Genomic DNA, 21,060 nt, shown 5'->3' with positions numbered 1-21,060 from the left:
AAGCATTATATTTTGATTTGCATTTATTTATTCCTCAATGTAACAAGTTAAGGATATGGTACATGAGATATTTATATAATTTATACATCGCTACATCGATAAAACCTTACTTAGAATAACACAGTCCGCGATTTTATAAAACACATAACCCTTTTACACACGTAGTCGGGTGAAAAACTTAAAATACCGCGGAATATAAACATTATACACAAAGTAAAAGTGAAGTTATGACAAAACTCTGATTGTTACTTATTATAAAGATTTCTACAGTGTTCATTATTATTATAAATGGACGAAAATGGCAACGTTTGTGTAGAAGATACGATACAATGATTTTGTACAGCTAATGTGTTGAGATGAAGTCATGTATCATGGCTAGAATCAAATGAATTGTCATTTTACTTGCAATCACTAGAAGTTTATTTGAACATGAAATGCTAGTGAATTATTTATGCATTTATATAAGTTCGAAGTCTAGACAGCAAGCAATTGATACAATCTGTATACAATTATGTACATTCTAAAAACTGTACCTAAAGTAAACATGTAAGATGTAGATGGCGTTAGTGATGCTTAGGTGAAACTTCAGCAAATTGCTCCCCTTTTTTACTTCATCTAAGGTTTAAAATGTCCATGCTTTTTATAATAATCTAAGATCATTGCTATATAACGCCATTTTATGGGTCCAAACGCGCGTTTGTCATCTCGACAACTAAAAAAATGTAATACTTGTAGTTCTATTTATACACACGATATAAAAATATCAAGTCCCTTTCAAATAATATTGCATTATACACTTCAAAATCAGAGATTCTCATGCTACGATAATTTTATAGATATATTTTATAATCTAGTAATAAAGGCCTTATAAGACTAGCAACTTATTTGTAGTGTCTAGCGAGTGTAATACCGTGATAGCGAAGTGAGCGACATGTATAGCTGCAGTTAGTTTCAAATTATAAGCTATGTAGACAATTAACATTGCAAATGTATTATACTCCGTTCAAATCTACAGAAACGCGGCGTACATACATAATATCTTGCCTGTTATAAGGTGTAGGTAGAGGTGTTAGAAATACACCCGTTTCGCCATTGACAATGTTAGTCTCATGTAGTAGTGGACGAGCCTATTGCTATTTACCGGGTACGTTATCAAACTCCGAGATACGATTGAGAAATATTCAAATATAAATAAGTAAACTCGGCATATTAATACAAAAAATATTCCACATGACCATTACGTCCACACCAGGTATAAAAAAACATACAGAAATGTATTTTTTTAGGTTCTTGTGTATTTGAAACACAGTGTCTGTTGATATGAACGGAGTCTGTAGTTTCTAAACGTAGATGGCGCTACTATCGAGTAGTAAAGTCGTACATTTTAATATATACATTTGCAAATATCGATATCGGAATTTCGTTAAAAACATTATTGGTTAAGATGAAACTAATAATTTGCAAGTACTTTTAAGTCCTGTAAGAAATTTTGCATTACAAATATGGGAGAAAACGAACATCGACTTTATTAAGATACATTCGTAGATCATTAATTCATTCGTTCAATTTAAAATGGGTCGTTTACAAACGAATTATAGCCAGTTTCAAATTCATTCAGATAGAGATATGTCTAACAGAATAGCCAAATTCTGTAGTTTATCTAACAGCCAGACTTTGGCTAGATATTTCCTCCGAACAAACTTTCCTATATCTCTTATGGATCTCACCTATCTGTTGATTTCACTAGTTACAACTGGCTGTTGGAATACATGAGCATATTAAGGTATTTGAATAGCTTTCATGTCAAACCTATAAATCATAACAAATCGATGTCCATCTTCCCATTTTATTAAAGAATAACTGTTAATAATGTGTTTAATAAAACCAATAATCCTCATGATTGATAGCGTCGCATTCGTTCAGTATGTACAGTTCGCGGACGACATCGCTTCACATCACGTACACTTTCTCCACGCGCTTCATACAGAACACCTCCTTGGTCTTCGGGCAGATGATCGAGCCGTGCTCCTTCACCATCTCTTTGAGAGCCTGCAAATAAATACAAGCGTATTAAACCATTACTATTTATGACTTACATTGATTTCAAGAATGAATATTAGAATAAAAAAAATTGCAATTGTCATATTGTAATGTGTGATGACGATAGGGTTTCTGAAGGTTTTTACACTATACGTAATATAGAATGTAAAAAGCTTCATTTTCTTTCATTCGGATTTTTTTTACATAACAATCTAATAAAAATTGGATATTTTCTGCAAGATTTTTTATTTTAATTCTATTTCGTTTTTATTGCTTCCTTAAGGTTTTCTTTGTCCAAGTAATAGTATTGATAAATTAAAATATTAATTGTCGTCATCGTCATCAATATTACAATAATGAAAAATCTATTCTAGTCCTACTATTGGACAAGAGTATATTTTTGGTATTAGTGGGAGAGTATCATAATATTTTTGAAAAACATACAAGCGGTGAATTTTGTTTATTTTCTTCATTAACCTTTTTAATTTCTGTTTCAGTACGGTAAAATTTCGATCTACTTATATCTATGAAATGCTAGTAGTTAAGTGTGTTACCTTCTCCCCGTAGACCTGGCCGTTGGGCAGCACCATGGGCTGGTTGTGTTCGTTGAGCGGCGCGCGCGAGATGCGACACACCAGCCGCGAGTGTGACACGTGCGCGTGCGGGAGAGTCGCGGCCAGCGTCGAGAGCGGGGCCGAGCACGCCGGGCACGACGAGACCTTCGTGCTGGAGCTGTAGCACTGAGTGTGGGGGGGGGGTTAAGGAATACTATGATACGTTTCGATTATTCAAAAAAAATCTGATAGTATAAAAGTTGTGAAGATATTCTGTAATTCAAAATTTGTCAAGTATTTTCTCAAAAGAAATTCCTTATCTATTTATGATTGTTAAATGAAGATGTTGATGCTTTTTTATACAAATAGTTAAATTTAGTGAAAGAAACAATATTAAAAAGTATATCTGAAAATTTCTTAAATAGAATTTTCGTATTACCCCTTGTTTTCTTATTAATATTTATTTAAGTCGAATTAAAACTCCTTTTTTTTAAGGGGATAAAATTTTGATTAGAATTCTATGTTGAGTTGCAGTCAAGTCAAGTGATTCTAAATCTGCTATAGTGTATATATAAAGGATATGGCGTGTTGAGCGCGGCCAGCCCCAGCTGCAGCGCCACGGGCAGGGCCGGCAGCGGCGCGGGGTGCAGCAGGCGCGCGTGCTCGGCGCGGAACTGCAGCACCAGCGCGCGCCAGCGGGACCCGCACAGCAGCGAGCGGTACGGCTCCACCTCTGGGGCACCACCATTTATATATTCAACATGAGTATTTATTTGTCAGATGCATTGGAGTAAGCCACAAAGAAAGGATAGATTTTCTCAGATATGGAAACCCAATAGCAGAATATTATAGACTACTACTGATGACCGTAGCAAAACTCTAAGTTTTGCACTGCCTCCCAACGTAACACAAAATATCAACAGTGATCAATGTGTCTGCTTGCTACTAACCAGCATCCCACCCCTAATATAATAAGCACCGACGCAAATAACTATATTTAGCATGGTCAATAGTCTTAACTAAAACGACTGTCATAATTTTTTTAATTATAACTTTAGGCCAATCACTTAAAACATGACAGGTAATATTCCACGTACCTGTATCCTTAGGGAAGGCGAGCATGCCCATACAATGTTGTATATCTTGCAGCTGCCCCTCCTCATAAGTAGAGAAGTGCTTCTTGGCGTAACGCACAGCTTCCAAGCGTTTGTCCTCGCGAACTAGCTCTATAAACTCCTGCAAAAAAAAATAATACTGTTCAGTAAAATTTTCTACAGAAGTAACAGTTTCAAGTCATCTCTCCTGTGTGTTTGATGGCTGGTGTAAAATACTTAAGTCTAAGAATAAAATAACTTAAATCCCGATCCAACACCACAACATAAAATATTATACTCTAAGATCGATCACAGAACCACAACATCTAAGATAATACCGAAATTAAACATTTTGATAATATAAAGATTAAATTTTCCCATAAAGAATACATTAAGAACTGCCAAAGTTGTGTACAACTAGCTTTTTACCACTTTGTTTAGTGTTCACAGTCCAGTTTGAACTGTTTTATGAAACAACCCTGAAATACAGCATTTCATTACATACCTGTATCCGTATCTTGAACTCCATGTTGGAGTTAAGTTTCCTGAGCTTGCTCTTGTTGTCGGCACACCACTGCAGACAGCGCGCGGTGCGCTGAGAGTACAGCTCACCCTCCACCTCCGCCGCCGCCGCGTAGATGTCTGACAATCACACATAATGGGCACTTATTAAATACATTTTAAACACTTGTAGCATTAACTACCAAAATACAAGGATCATCAAATCATAATTTAACCATTAGTTTGGCTGAAGACTAAAATTCAAATCATAATATAATTGATGAAATATGCTTGAATAACATAATAATACAATAATACTTAAAATGGAAAATAATTTAACATTTTCAAAAACCATTACTAGAGAAACAGCAAACATAAATAAATGAACAACATATACAAAAGACCTAAGAGAATTTGCATAGTTTAAATTGTAATGTAATTGTTACTGACCAACATTGGTGAGTTCCCGTAGTCCCCTGGCTGTGGCGAGCTTATTGGCGCACTCGTAGTACCCGTTGCGCAGGAAGTAGTCCACCAGCATGCGGTCCAGACGCACCTTGCGCCATTGATTCAGTGAAGTCTATAATATAAGACATTTGATCATAACTCTTGTAACTTTGTAGTAGTAAATACTTGCATTGTTGTGACAATGCACAAGATACGATAAATGAGCTGGTTCAAACACCTTCCTTAATAAGTTATTTAATTATCTATAAACCATGGATTTCCCACTGCTGGGCAAGAGTCTCTTACCAAACAAGTTAGGAGCTAGCCTTCAGTCCACCTTGCTGGCTTGGGAACTTCCCAAGCTCTCCAGGAAAGTGTTAAGTGTGTTGTTTAATACCAGTATATTAGTTAAAGTTTGAGGCCCAATAAATTTACAAATTGTCTCCCATAGCTTCTTTAAATCTTCAGTGACAATAAATGCAGTTCCTCCTTCCCTTACCTTGACTTGTGGAGTGCTAGGTTCACTGAGCGAGGCAGCCTGCTCTTTCAGGTGGTCCAGTCTCTTCTTGCAAACATATGCTGCCTGTACCTCTTCTGTTATAGCCTCAGAGGCCTTACGCTTCATTGCTGTCAGTTTCTCAACCTAAACATAAGTTTAAACCTAAAGTGTGCAAGTCCTATTAAAAAATATAATATATTTATGTAGTCCTTCAAGTTACAGGTTAGTTTTAATTCTAACTTTCAAAGGAAAGGACCAAAGCTTGTTAGCTAGTCATTGATAAACATAATCATAAACTCCAACTTACATATATTATCTAGTAAAACAATGTTATAATATGACCCACTAAACTGAATGAATTGGAAGTGTCATTGTTAAATCATATCATAGTAAATGATTTTTTAACTATATTTAGTAATGTCTACCTATTTTGCCTGATACACAACAGATTCATATAAAAAGCTTACCATTCCTCCGAGCAGCTGATCAATCTCTCCGGCTGTGACCGGTTGCTTCCTAGCAACTGTGTCGAGCTCACCGGCAACATTGCCAAGCTGTCGGGCCTCTACGTCCAGCACTCGCTGAGCATTGCGGTATTTTTTGTTGAAGATCTCGTATGGGACCTGTTTTATAGAACTAGTGTTGTAAGTAGTATTGTTTTTTGTTAATAATAAGATATTTTTTGAAAGTGCAGTTAGCATTATTTTTAAGAGAAGAGATTATTTCTGGCTTTGTCTTTAGCATTTATTTTGAATGCAAATAAATGATAAGAAATATTTTAATGGAAATAAGCTTATATTCAGTTTATTTGGATTGTATGTATAATGTTTTGAGATATTTGTCTAGACCCAGACTATTGACCTATAGCACCTATTCAAGTGTAGATTTATCAAATTATTATGTACTTTAGATTTAGATTTATCAACAAATCATAGAAAATGAATAATTAAAGTATTAGTAAATTAAGTGCGAGACTAGCACAGTGTTATTGTCTATTTTACGAATTTGAATAAAATATTTATTTCATAGGTTGCACTGGCATGACAAACATATTTTTAATTCTGTTGATAACTTTTTATTGCTATCATTGCACAAACAAACAGTTCAACGAAAACAAATTGCATATTTGTCAGATAATTTGTTATTGTAAATAACAGCCATGTCGAAAAGATCAGCTAGGTGATAAAAGTAACATGGCCATCAGTCTAACTTACCTTTAGAGTCGCGTGTTCTAATGACTTTAATTCGTTCATTTTATATCTCGATTCGCCCTCCAGCGTTATATTTTATCTCCAAACAAGCTTTTATACTTTTAAAAACTCCAGAAGAACACTCGTGGGAACCTTTGGAATGAAAACAAAACTCAGCTGATTGATCAATGGATTACTAGGCGAAACATACGTAGCTATACAATTCAGCTCAAATCACTATTCCCGTGACATATTATTGCAAAATTGTATTTGTTCATTAAAAAACAGTTATAATACTATGTAATCATTGTAATTGCAACAACAATTTAACTACTAAAAGAATACACAAAACCTTTTTGTGATGAACACGTATCTTCGAGAAGTTCACAAAACCTAGTGACACTGTTTTGTCTCTATCTCTTTTTAGGAAAATAGAACGAGATAACAATATTAAGTGTTTAAAGTCGTCTGAACAAAAATAAAGAGTAGGTAATTCAATTTATTTTAACAAATTTACTAATTAATAGCTTTGCTTTAAACAATAAATAAAAATTCAGCTTTCCTATATTTTGCATGTATCAAAGTATTTAAGTTTAAATAAATTTTATTGTTTTTTAATAAATCAGTTTTAGTTTCCGAACAGAATAAACCATAGACCATTCATTTCGATGTTTTTATATGAGCTCGAAGCTGAACCCCGACATCCTATTTGAATTTCTGCTTTGAAGAAAATATTACTTTAAAATTGGATTTATTTATAAAACAATTTATTTATAATAACTAAAATCAAAACGAATGTAACACAACACACTACAAATCTTTTACATTGACATAAGCCTATATTTAACATCTGAATACGAAAATTATAATACCGAAATAATTTATGTGTTATTCTTGATAAAATTATTTTCCTACTTATACTTGTTTTAATATCCACTGTGAAATAACTTTAATGATTAAAATAGATCGATTTGAATCGATACTTTTTACTGACAGAACATCGGGCATAGACAAAATATTTTTTAGTTCATGCGTTTTCGGCGCGTCAGCGTCACTTTCATTACGCAAATCCGCCATTTTGTATGTAGCTGGCGGTGCTTCACGGTATACTTTCTCGGTTCAGTGAATATACCCACGAAAAACTGGGAAACTTAGTTCAATTTGACTTTGTAAACTGACTGTGGATTTAACTAACATTTTTGTGAAGTAACATTGCTTCATCTTCTTGTGCTTTCGTGATTTGTGTGTGCCCTATAATTGGAGCGCGTGGCTGGTGACTCTTTGTTGTTGGAATCGGCTTATTTACGGTGAGTTTCTTTATATTTACTAATAACAAAGTAGTTTCAGTGACTTAAAAGTGCGGGGGTGACCATTTAGTGTTATAAATTTGATTGTGAGAGAGATATTAGCAAGAATGTGGTAGCGTCATTGATGCGGCTCTAGCGGCGCGGTGATTGCTTTGCTGTGGCGGTGGCTGGCGGCCGACGACATTATTCTCGCGGCGACGCCGACGCGTCACCTCATAATCGCGTGAGAAAACGTGTTACTAGTGAATTGGTTTATTCTAGAAATCTCTTCAAACTAAAATTCAACTAATAGTTTTTGGTTACCGCAGTTTTGCGTTTTTTGAAAAGTTATCAACATGTGCTCGTAACGGTTATGACCTTATTTCTTGAAAATTGTTAAACGTGCGTCCTGCTGAGGAAAACTCGTGTAATTTGGGTTTCTCAATTATGGATTAACTGTTTACGACTTTCTTTCAAGGTGAGTCACACTCGTAAATAGCAATAACCACTAGATAGGTAGATACTGACTGTTGTAGGATATCAATTTTCACTACAAATTGAATCTATTTAATTTTAATTATTAAACATAAAACCACCTGTTTCTTTTTTCTAAGTTTTATCAATTCAAATTCTGGATGAAAGAACTTGTGCAGCCTGAACTCTAGTAAAGTAAATATTTCTGTTGACCTTATCATCATATACAAATAATCTATTTATAGATAGCACCATATTTATGAAGGAACTTACAAAATATATATAATAAATGTTCTGTGAGTAAGAACACACTTCTTCAAACTTACTGAAAGGCCTCATCTAAAGCTAGAAAGGTTCCACAGATTCTTTAGACTTGTTCAAACATTTTTCTAAACTTCTTAACTGATAACCTTATGATAAACCTTTAAGATCATCATAATTAGAATAATTCACTACTTTGTTTTTTAACTATTTTTAATGATAAAAACTAGTACATGGTACTATAGTTGTTGTATTATACATTCTTATCATTGTTAAAACTTATCACTGTACTATGACTCACTAATATTTTCTATCATTAAATGATAGTACTCAATGATATTATTTCATATTGCTGACCATCCATTGATCCATGATCCATTTACCTATGTATGACATGGTTTGTTTCAATAAAGTTTTAACTAAAGCATTTTTATGCTAGTTTGTTTTTAATTGGAACATAAAAACCTAATTAAATACCCTATTGATTACTTGTTAAAATGTGATTCTATAATTGGTAAAGTTCAATGTACTATGCTATATGTATGTGTTTATTAACTCTTACTAGGCATCTTATAAGACACTTCACAGTATATAATCTTATAAGAACTGTTTTCACCACTTACAAAGTAATAAGATTGTAATTGTTCATCAGACTATACAAGTATTGTGAAGCCTAGTTGTGCACACACTAGTGACACATCTCACCACAAGTATGTGAAAGTACATTGGTTAAGCATTGTTCATGTCCCTTCGACGAAAGTTAAATTAGTACCCCTCACAGTTCCACTCAACTAAGTTTCTGTTTGGTAAAAACTTTGAATGGATTTCATTTGAAAGTTTTCACCTTTCATTATTTACCTATTTAGCTTTTTCGTTTGTACGCCGTCGGGCTTTGCTTTTGTTTGAATTCTTTACAAGTTTCATTAATTTGTTTGTCTGAAAGTTTATTTTTATTTTTCAATAAAAAGTATGTCGAAAAACGTCGGATCATGTTTTTATTGGTTCCAGTTTTGATAATTTTGATGAAAGAAGTTCTTTCTCGATTTATTGCTTTTCCAAATTCAAAAGAAAGTTTTTCTCTTCGCAATAAATTATACTTTCGAGGTTTCTTCGTGCCGCAAAGTTTATGAAAACGCTTACAATGGATCGATTTCTATCAACTAATTACTTGTATAGAATGGCTTAGTTATAATGTGTTGAGTATCCGTCTATCTATTTTATCTTTTTAATTCGTCGTAATCATCGCCGCACTCGAGTTTCAAAAGTTCCTCGAACACGTCATACTTGGTTACTACGCGGGTCGTAAAGTGGTTATGTCGTATTATTGCATATCGAATAATACTCGAACAATCATAAAATACGTACCAACACTCTTGACATAAAACGTTGAATACTCTGAATAAACGTGTTGATAATATCCTACGCAGTCATTTCCCTTTTAGATTTCCCACAATCAAAACCTTACTCGAGCTTCAAACCAGCACAGTAAACATGATTAAGGTAATCACGTCACACATTAGCCGGCAAACACGTTTTGTAATAAACTGCATCTAAAATAAACCAATTGCCTGCATAGCAATACATTTTCCAAAAATGACACATCTATATTCAGCAAGCGTCCGCACACCTAAATGAATAATGTGTGCCATCGAAATCGTTGGCGCTCTAGTTGTCCATACACGTATAAACGCGCATAGCAACGTAAATATACGTATGTTAGTAGTAGTGCCGTAAACAAAGGCAAGAGGACGTAGTGTAGCGCATCGGTTCGCCTCGACCTATCTTTACACGCTATGTCAAGAAGTATACTAGCTATAGTCTGCTCTTATATCTAACTAGCAAGTGTAGATAACGATAGAGTAACTCCGCTTGGCTTGCCTTCACGCTCTAGGGTTGGCGATTACTTAACGAGTTTAGTTTATACTGTATTTGCCGCTGTTTTCGCATAAGTTTTGTGAGGATGAAAACTTTGTTGTCACTATAATGAATAGTTGAAACTTGTTTCGTGCTTACATAGGATTTGTTTAAAGTTTTTGTTTTCCATCAGTGAATTACTGGGTTTTGAAAGCATCTTGTAGATCTGTTTGAAACAAAAGAAGTCCATAATATACCTAAGTCGTAACGCTCGCATCACACGCTTTTCCCCGCGTGCCCGCCGGACCGTTACACTAGACTTTTCCCAGTCATTTTTCAACGGGCGCGCGTGTGTATTATAAATCGTTTATATGACATCCATGGAGCTCGCTTAGATACTTCTCGGTAAATAGACGGACGGACAGACCACATCCGTTAGTTGGCGGTGTGGTTGTGTACACACACGGCACACACGGACACACGTTCTCGCCACACGACCGGCCTGGCGGGTTGTCGATCGGCAATCGATTGCGCGTTCCTTTTAAATACGCGCCTACAATCATCGCCTCGATTTTATTTAGCTTTGTTTTCTCGCCCGAGGCCGTGGAAAGGTGTCTTCATAACTCGTTTCCTTTTAATTCAATGTTCGGTTTTATATTGCGGTTCGATGTTAAACTTTTATGGTTTCGATAATGCGCCATCGTCCGCTGTAAGATCTCGTTTATTAGATGTTATTCTATAATGATTACCTTTCGAAGAACATGGTTTGTCAATAAATAAGTTTTAACTTTATACTTGACAATCGCTTCAAGTATGTTTTAAGTATTAATGAGTATTCATGCATGTATAATTTCGTCTGTTATTTGTAAATTTTTGATAATTACTATACAATAATTAATGTATTATGTTAATGACCGTCTACACGTGTGCCTTATCAACATGTCAGTCCGCAACATGAAATTCTCTTACATATTTTTACTAAATGTTTTGAATTCTCTGACACTCAGACTTTTTAATAGATATTTATAAATATCTGCGTTTGATAATAGTATACAATATAGATATATGTTAATTTTATTATGTAATCGTCACACACGTGTAAGTTACATCATGCTATAAAATTATTATTATAACTGCCATGTATTTGTGTATTTTACGCCCCGCATCGAAATATGCATCTATTCTAACCATTATGAATAGGTAACCGTTAGCGTCCCCCAAACAGAATACAATCATAGCCCCAAGGGTCGCTTGAATTTCCAAATAATACATCGCTGCCCCTTCCGCTAAATGCGTTTTTGTGACCCATTTTTCGTCATCGATTGAGTGAACGTAATGACTACTAAAACCGTTTTATTCCTTCGATTTATTATTATTTTTGATCTACGTATTGTATAAAGAAAGAAAGTTTTGATTTTTCTCTTAACCTATCAACATTGTTCGTTAATCGTTCGTTATTTATATACGTACCTCATTTGATGTCGGTTGGGTGTTCAATCCAAGGCACTAACGTTGGACTTTTCAAAGTAAATTTGCTTTTACAGTGAAAAACTTAGCCTAAAGTGACTTGTACAGTTCTTGAGGGTGTGCCAAGTTTACCAAGACTTACTTGGCCATCTTTGCTAGACTATATCCCAAACTTACATACTAAAAGGTGACCCACACTCAGCCTGCAGGCTACAACTGTAATCCATTTATTTTTACTGCTGATACTACCACATTATATTTCACTCTGACATTCGTACAATATTACGAAATCGATCATATTGACACTAACAATGAAATAACAGCCTATAACACTGACGTACCGTCATCTACGCTCGTAAAAACACTATTAAACGCTTAAATAATATAAATGAGTAACAAACGCGGTGTCTTGTCGCCGCACATAATGTATGCGCATAATTATACCTCGAGAGACATGCAGTTTTTTTACATACACTTCAATTTGTACGTAAAGATGACATCTGGGTATTTCCAGTCCGATATTAAATTAACGTTTGATATTTTTGGAGTGGACCCCATTTTTATGATGTACGGCGTGCTCGATTTGTGACGAAATTATATTAGTTTGCTTTTATTACTTTCCTGCTTTCTAATGGCATTGGTAGGTTTATTGTTTTTTACAGTTATATTAGGAGACTTATTTGGTCATTAAGTAATTTTAAGCCAAAACAGGAGAGAAGAGTCGCAAACGCTACTTTAGTAAGCGTCCTTGACTGGGGGCAACTTGTATAACTCAAAAACCTTATTATGAAATCAGTAATTAACCATAATAAGCAGCATTTATCATGCTTTTAACGTCTACAAGACCGGACATCCAGAATAGTTACCATTAATGTAAATAGTTTTTTACGATGGAACATACAGATCTAATTATATTATCTTTATACGAGATAGATGCACATACTCTTAATGTAAAACTCAAGCGATCAATATGTCCTTTTAATATTATAAATGCGGAACTTAGTATGAATGGATGTATGTTTTTTTGTTACTATTTCACGATAAAACTACGGATGTAAATGAAATCGGGTACACTAATAGTTTATAACCTTAAGTAAGATACTTTTTACCCCGGGAAATCTTAGCATGCAGACGTAGTCGCTCGCAAAAGCTAGTATTATCATATAATTCCAAGATATCCCGCATGAATATGTACCATAATAGGTTTCACAAGATGTTTGTACGGATGACGGGTGTATTTCATTGAAACGTCTCTAATTATTCACAGGTACAGACGCGTTGAATGGGCTTGAGGATTTATAGGATTCAATATACAGGGCTATGTCGGGTATTATCTCATTGTGATGGGAAACCATGGCACATATCTTGGTAAAGGGATTGTTGATACAAGTACAGTATCTGTCTGACTTTACCCCTTTTGTGCCTTTAAATTAGCTTATCTTTAATTTATATTGGTTCGTTCTGTGCCTGCGTTTTCATTCATGTTTTTAATTATTCCGAACTCGTAAGTCGTAGCGTGATGTTAGATAACCTATAGCCTTCTTTATTATTGTGACTATAACACAAAAAACTTACTTAAACGATAAAAAGAAACAAAAAGAAAAACAATGCTCACGAATAGTTAAAAGATAGGTGCCTTCAGTTGAAAGAATAAAATAATCTTCGGCTGTTATATGAGTACGGACAAATGGCGGTAAGTCTAAAAACTGCCTATAATCATTTAATGTTACAGTAACACAAAGGTGACTCAAATATAAAATTAAAATAAACTACTCCATTATCATGAAATCATGAATATTCATTTGGTATATTTAAATTTCCGTTCTCATCGGAATTACGCCATATTTCTTGTGCCTTGCAATAATAACCGGTGGTGACTAAGCAAACCTTTAGTACTTATTTACTTAATCTTATTCATATCTAATTCAAAAGCAATTTCTTTTAAAGCATTTTTATTTTATAAAATATTGCCTGTGAATCTTTTCACTTATCATCATTTATTCTAATATTGTAGACTAGCAAAAAGTTGTATATTAAATAGCACAAAGCAAATAAATAGTTTACATTCTCCACATTCCATTCTAGTTAATCAGTACACGAGTAAATAGATACTCGGGAAATTTTATGCAGTCTCGATGCTACGCGAAACAAACACTGTCCTATTAATTTGTTATCTGCCTTGAGCTGGAAACTAGGATATTTCCATGACATAATCATGCCGCGCTTTTATTATCAACACTAGCTTTGTATATAAATTACACTTATTAAATAAGCGGCTACCACACGCGCTTATATGAATCGTTTTAATAACGTATTATTAACGAGGTTGTCGCCACCAGGTGTTTTCTACGCGAGAGAGCGTTTTAGAATAGCTTTATCTCCGCCCATTGAATACCCCAATTAACTAGCACCTGTTATTTCAAGATTATAGATATTATCATATAAAATTAGAAATTGCCAAAAACTATATAATTTAAGTAACGTACAGCTCTATTGTACAACGGGTCTTTAATTCTCTCCATCGCACTCTCCTCCCGCTGGAGGGTGGGGACGTGGACACCACCCTATTTGCTGACCGACCTATTAAAATTGTAATTACCGACCGGCTTTGTGTATTATTGTCGAAAAGACGTAATAATATCGATTGTGTGAAATGTCCGCGTTTCGTAATCAACTTAATAAAGCATTCGTTTATATCATCCTATATACTCTCATCACGTCCGACGTTATTATCTGTTGGGAAATCACGAAGAGAGCCGCAATAAATTTGCCTTTAAAATTTTGTGGTAATATTAATCGCGGGCGACACTAATTTACTTTGCCATTAGGGTACTGTGAGTTTTATTCTTACGTAACTTTCACAATGGAAAGTCTCACAGCGCCGAGCCAAATGGACAAAACATATGCTCAAAGTAGTGTTGGCTTATCTTCAAAAACTTAACAAATAAGAACTTCATTCATACTCCAAAACTTTACAAAGGACTCGAGGAGATAAAAAAGTTTTAATGTACACAGGAAACGGGTATAGCTTTACCAAACTAGTTAGTGGAGAATCGTTAAAGCAGGGTACTATAACACTACAGTTGGTGATACATAAAACGACCACCATAGATGAAGGTATGGTTAAGCTTAAAGACAAAATGTGACCTTAACACAATATTATATCACTTAACAATATGAGAGAGTACAGTTAATTTCGCACACAACGGCGACAAAGCTTCGTCGAACAATAGCTAATGTGATTTTGACACAAAAGCAGGGGGCGGTCGGCCGAGGAGGGACGTCTATTTCCCCTCGAGGGTTCTCGGATGTCTCAGTGCCACATCGGCCCAAGATTTGAGATATGACCTTGTTCTGTCCCCTTAGATAGTAACTCACTTATCAAGGCCTCTTTATTCTTTGTGGCGTCGCTTTGATCTTTATTGCGAATGTATACGAGTGCCCCAAATTGAACTCCCAAATATGATATCGCAAAATTTTCAACAGACTTTGATTACGTTCTCCTACTGTAGATATGGTGTTTTTCATTGTAGAACTTTGTACGTTAGCTTATTTTCAGAGGAAATTAAGATGCTGTCATCTGTTTTGAAGTGTGAGGTTACCCCTTATTGAACGCAAATCATTTGATGTAGGTACGACGTGTTTGGAAAAAAAATATGGAAGAAAATCATATCTTGTTTCCTTTACAATTCGTTTTGATGTATTTTATTTTGCATAAACTCTAAGAGTGATGTTAATTAGATATATCTACATTATTAATTCCACCCGAGTTATTAAGCAAATGCTAATTAGTATCTACCTCTTATGAATTTGAATAGAACAAACAGACTAATAAAACTCCACATAATGGCTTCTACCAACGTCTATTCATAAAAATATTTAGTCCCGAAGTGAGATAACGACTCGGTGTATAAGTTGTATTAGTGTAGCAATATATTTATTTCAGTATGAACATTTATTTCGAGCGTGGTCTATTCGCCGCTCTTCGGGTCGTGGGCGCGACTGCCTCAATATTTAATCATCTAAAAATATGTATCGCGTGAACTCTACGTAAGTAAAGATTTTTTGCGCATCACAATGACTAAATTCAGTCAAAATTAAAACTTTGCCAAAGTCAACATGACTAAGTTTAAATTCCTAATATAGAAATGTTTAATTCATGCTCTTTTTTGTGAAATTGTGCGCGATTTTGCAATTATAATTCTTACAATATATATTCAACTGTCATCCACAATGCTCCTAAAAGCTGATGGATGATATTGTTTGGACGGTTCAAATTACGTGTGTACTAAAAAACTAGTGGGCGTTGACGGGTCTACGCGATAGGTGTTCCCAGTGCAATATAAACATTCAGTATTATACATTTGAACACGATCATACCGTTGTTTATTGCGACTGAACTGAATTTATGTCTCAATTTAGTGTACCCATACCTTACAGTTTTATGTCTGGCCATAGTTGTAGCTCACATCTTTATCTATTAAAATACTTTTAATGATACTGGGAAATAATATTTTAGATTTATTTGTGAAACTTCTTTTGTTTATTTTAACAAAAGCAGTTTGTTACGTTTTGTTTATGACTTTCCATTTTGTTATACAAGCATTCACAGAGTTTTCACACAACTTTTTCGTGATTTCAGTGATGAGGTAACACCGTGCATGTTTCGAACTATTTCAGACTTCACTTTCACATATCTTCGATCCCAGACTCAATTCTTCCGTATATTGTTTTCTTATCGAGATTGAAACACATATTTGCATATAAATTAAACGTAGTATACTAAATTATAGTGCTTCTAAAAGCGATAAAACTAGAATTATATTACTAGACTTGTTAGCTACAACTGTGACAGAGCTTAGGAGGAAAAACGTTTAATTACAAGAAAGCAATAGCCATTAAAAATAAGAATGAGACGTCAAACAGCGCTGCACTTAAATTCCTATCACGTCCGTCGTTCACCACTTCTCTCACAGTTGGATGCAACCATTTTCAGGCTGGCTTTATACGTTTGTTTTATCGTACACTTTACGTAATTAAACACACGGTTTATACCGCATGGTGATCATTAAAATGTATTTAATGGCGTCTTGTGTAAGCTGTTTTCGCAAAGCACGTACCTCGTACGTTTTTTTCACCGTGTCTGCCAGGTCATTCGGCCGGTTAATGAAAGCCGACGAGATGGGATGGTTAATTGGATTCCGTTTTGTATCGGAAGCCAGCGGCGCGGCTGCGTTTCCGTTCCGACCGATGTTATTCACCTTTCGCGTTCTTTGTCATGGTAATTTTTTAGAAACAAAATGACATACCTTCACGGCAATGGATTAGATGTTCCGCCGCCTCAATGTTATACCGTTTTTATTTCTTCGTCAGGTTTTATTTTCCGAGTCAGCCCTTCCCTCCTGTTGCCTTTTAACTTTTAACAATTCACCGTTTTTATTATACTTTGCAAAACATTCTCGGATCGCTTGGACGAAACCTCAGGAAAGTTTCCCTTGAATGCCGAGAGCATTCCTCGGAGTCTTTTCCTAACTTTTATTAAAACAATAAAATAACTTTCCCCCGCTACTCGTCTATAATTTATTCTCAACCACGTCTCACCTTTATCTTTGCTAGTATCGCCATTACCGATGCTTTATAAGCAAAAAAACTGAGATTCGCAGCGAAAAACATGCCAGTAGAGCGTTGCGACGTCGAATTTGATCTAAAGCTTGGTGCTGAGTCATACAAGTGGCGACTGTGGGAGGGGTGAGGCGTCGCGCGGGCGGGGGGAGGAAACCGCTCAGCTCAGCCACCTATTGTAGTATTGTGGAGGCACGTTGTTTTTGCGGAGAGTGGTGTGTCAGCGACAGGACGTAAGCCGACGTGGCCGTGGCGAACTAAGCATGAACGAGAACGCGACTCGTTTCAAAAGGTCTACCTAGACAATTTATGCGGTCGCTTTGTTGATGAGATTCTGCAAGTGAACGATGTTTTCTTTTGTTTATAACAACGGTACCTTGTGGAACAACTGTAAGCCCAAGACGGGTTACCCGGCGCGGGAAAACAAGCCAACTGAACCGAGAACGGAATAGATTTCATAATTAATTACAAGAGTCCGTTTGCAAAGACTATTCCTTTGAGAACTCGCTCTCCAGCAAAGAGAAAAAGTAAATTGTTGGAACACTTGTAACAACGAACCCAGATGTTTTTATAAACGAAAGAACCGTAGCTACGTGAAAATGGAGGAAAAAACGAACGTTAGTTAGTTAATTAAACAACATGCCGCGTAAATTTTATTACAACGGGAGGTGGGAAAAGTCGTTTTGAGAGATGCAAGATGAGTCAGTTGGGAAGTTTGTTCACGACAAACTGTAAATGGCAATTACTTAGTCGTACGAAGTTGCCACGACGCGTCTGGGTGTCGTTGCGACTGTTTGGACAATTTTTATTTTTATCTTCCTCGCTAACATTTGTTTCTTTTGAAAATTTCAGTGTTCCGCTGTTTGTTTGCTTGTACCGAATTACGTTTTCTGTTTTGTGTTACGGTTTGCGCTCTTCTTTTTATACGAGGGTTGTTGACGTATCTCTTTGCTGGACCGTGTTCTCGAGATATTCTTAGAAAATAAATGATTCAAAGTTCAAAAGCAAATACTTTGCTGTTGTTATATTTTAGTGGTTCACAGTTCTACATCGCACTGATTAATGAATGATGCAACAATTCCACACTAATGATGCAATAGGAAAATTATGATACAGTAATTGATTAATACATATGTAGATATGATAATGAACGTCCTAGAAAACTGTTCGATTTTAGTAAACCAAATGTTACTACATATTTATCGTATAGAATCTGTCCACAATAATCCAATTCCGATCGGCTTGCCAGCATCATATAATTATAGCATTTTGCCTACCATTGGGTGATAAACACGAATTTACCTAAATGTTACCAATACGAAAACCAAATAGTTATTATACCGGTAATGTTTATTTATTATACTCCACCCATTCTCTATTTGAACACGTTCCACGTAAACAAGCGTTAATTTAACAAATATTTTACGAATTTCTACTAATGGCTATTTGCAATTCTGATTTCCGCCAATTCCCAATTGTCAAAACATTTGTGATTCTAACGTTTGTATTAGTCGGCACCAATTGTGTATTTAATTGTTTTAATAGCTATAATTTGGTTTAGATATGCCTAGGTTTCCGCTAGGGGCTTGGTTGTGACGAGTTGTGTATTGGCAAATATTTTTCTAAATCCATTCGACTACGTGTATACCTACGTTTATTTCTACATGTAGGTCAAATCGAGTAACAATTTATTCCAGGTTAGATAAAGCGTCGATGTTCGTTACATATAAAAATCCAAAGAATCCACTTCCACAAAAACAAGCATTCACAAAAGTAGACAGAACGCTGTCAAAAAATCACCGCACTGATAAAACATGTCCAAAAGCACGTATCACTTTTCTATATGTATATTCTTTCCCTCCTTATCGTAATTATTATTTCACAGAACACAGATAATGCTATACCGGTATATACCAGCTATTGATGTCATCGGGTTATCAACGTTCAAACGGAATAACTTAGAGAAAAATACTCGAGGCTTATGATAGCGGTCGCTGTTTCAACGCTTATCAAACGACTGTAAACCGTTTTCATATTTACATTGTATCATTATGAGTAAGTGTATTAAAGTCCAAAGTTTTTTGTGAGGTTCCTTGATCGTACAGAATTAGGTCAGACTTTAAACTTATCCATCTTTTTTATTGTCGTTTGGAATTTGATGGTAAGCATTTTCAACATGAAATCTTTTATGTTCTTAAATATTTTTAGTAAAATATCTCAAAAACTGCTTGCAAATCATAGTAGTTTGCGTTATTTACTGGGACAGTTTCAAATTAACTGAAAATGGTAGCAGACATACACAGGTTTATGAGGTACATTGTTTAAACAAGTACATATCTATAAGGTAGATTAAACTAAGCTTACAGGTCGTTAAAGCAAAATCTGCACGATCGGTTCTTGTTCACAATTATCTTGTGTTGTATCACATACTTATCTCAGCCATTGGCGGAGCTTAAACCGTTCCTACACGCTATTGTCAAATACTACATACTCACGATCCAAACTGCGATAACCTAACTTTAATGTCAGGTATGTACTTTAGACTAATTTATACCTTGTACGAGCAAATATACCAGAATTTCTAAGACTCCTATTTACCAAAGATTTTTCCTTCATATTTTATATGAAATATTGTCTTATCATTTAGACAAAGACGACTCCCACCGAAATGTGATTCGGTAATGTTTTCTCGAGTTGTCCAAATAAATATCAGACAGTAATTATATCCGTAGTCCGATATAATTACTTGTTACACAAATACTGGTCGTGTGTGGGAGTAACATTCATGTACCGTTAACTAACTAAATAAATACAGAAACTACTCATCATAGTTGAAATTATACGGCCATATCTAATTATAATCATCTTTATCATTTCAAAATTGGATACAAAACCAGCCCTCCTGCTGCGTCTGTCTTGTAAACGGATTTTAATGCGCTTCTCACCTGTAGATAAAATTATTCATCAGGAAGATTTTAGTAAATGTAATTCGTTAGTTTTGTCCAAAGTGACGGCAATGCTGCGATCGAAGTCTTATGTTAGAACTAAATAATGTTTGCTCGCTGCGATCAAGCTCAATGTTTCAACTAATGTTTGCTCGATCAGCTAGTTTGATATAATTTCCATCTCATACAAGTAAAATAAAGCCTCAGTCCAGCATCCTATAATTCAACAACCACATCCATCAACATAATTCATACAAAAACACATCGTGGACCCGAATACTCTTGGTAATTAATATTCCGTCCGCGTCACGTATATTTACGGCCTAGATAAATAAGAATGGTATATTTTTGCTTGCGTGTTTTGAGGGGACCTCCCCGCTCAATGGATCGCTGACGTTTACTAAACGATATGGAGTCACCACCGGAGATTGTTTTCCAAAGTGCTTCCATTCGTATTACTTTGAGGAAATATCGATTTCGCTCTTTGATGTTCATTACGATCTTTCTCTCGACTAAATGGTTGTTATTTGGGTGGAACTATTACTCTAAAAATGCAAACTAGATTACGTTTTGACCTATCTTTATAAATAACTCTATTACTGGTTGCGTTATTATGAGTAGCAAGTAAATTGAGAATTGTAGCATTTAATGAGTAACCAATTTTTACCAATTTATTGCTGAGGTAACTTATCTAATACAAAACATGTGTATACGTAATAACATAATATAAATCTGACTCAATATTTTCTTATTACTGTGTTCTCATTAGCAGTTAGGTAACTTTACTTACATTAGCATTATTACTAGTGAAAGTTTATAGATTAAT

The 21,060-nt window shown here is 35.1% G+C and overlaps 2 protein-coding genes across 5 annotated transcripts in view; one reads left to right on the top strand and one right to left on the bottom strand.

Annotated features, from left to right (window-relative positions):
• Positions 1–5: 5 nt before the first annotated feature.
• On the bottom strand, positions 6–6,806 carry Kaz (E3 ubiquitin-protein transferase Katazuke). Its single transcript, XM_076130258.1, has 10 exons — positions 6,678–6,806; positions 6,350–6,478; positions 5,603–5,758; positions 5,136–5,279; positions 4,640–4,769; positions 4,194–4,330; positions 3,692–3,830; positions 3,178–3,327; positions 2,595–2,785; positions 6–2,049 (listed from the first exon to the last, which is right to left on the bottom strand). Exons 2-10 carry the CDS (start codon positions 6,386–6,388, stop codon positions 1,951–1,953), a joined length of 1,185 nt encoding a protein of 394 aa, XP_075986373.1. The 5' UTR covers positions 6,389–6,478; positions 6,678–6,806; the 3' UTR covers positions 6–1,950.
• A 572-nt stretch (positions 6,807–7,378) lies between these two features.
• CtBP (C-terminal binding protein) overlaps positions 7,379–21,060 on the top strand; it is an 89,838-nt gene continuing 76,156 nt past the window's right edge. For 2 of the 4 annotated variants that reach the window (XM_076130539.1, XM_076130540.1), the window contains exon 1: positions 7,379–7,632. The gene's annotated coding sequence lies outside the window, so the exon portion shown is untranslated. Of the gene's footprint in view, positions 7,633–7,804; positions 8,090–21,060 lie in introns of those variants that run through there. The other 2 variants (XM_076130544.1, XM_076130543.1) reach the window with 2 other exon arrangements.

Source organism: Anticarsia gemmatalis, chromosome 24 (genome assembly GCF_050436995.1).
Source record: "Anticarsia gemmatalis isolate Benzon Research Colony breed Stoneville strain chromosome 24, ilAntGemm2 primary, whole genome shotgun sequence".
Taxonomy (NCBI): Eukaryota; Metazoa; Arthropoda; class Insecta; order Lepidoptera; family Erebidae; genus Anticarsia; species Anticarsia gemmatalis.
This window is presented reverse-complemented; position numbering and strand designations above follow the sequence as displayed.

What these genes read in the sequence shown, in the direction of transcription:
- Kaz (XM_076130258.1), bottom strand. Translation starts at nt 6,388, where the DNA reads ATGAACGAATTAAAGTCATTAGAACACGCGACTCTAAAG. An exon ending in CTAGCACTCCACAAGTCAAG is followed by an intron (nt 4,770 to 5,135) that starts GTAAGGGAAGGA and finishes CTTATATTATAG; the next exon opens with ACTTCACTGAATCAATGGCG. An exon ending in GCCAGGTCTACGGGGAGAAG is followed by an intron (nt 2,050 to 2,594) that starts GTAACACACTTA and finishes ATTTATTTGCAG; the next exon opens with GCTCTCAAAGAGATGGTGAA.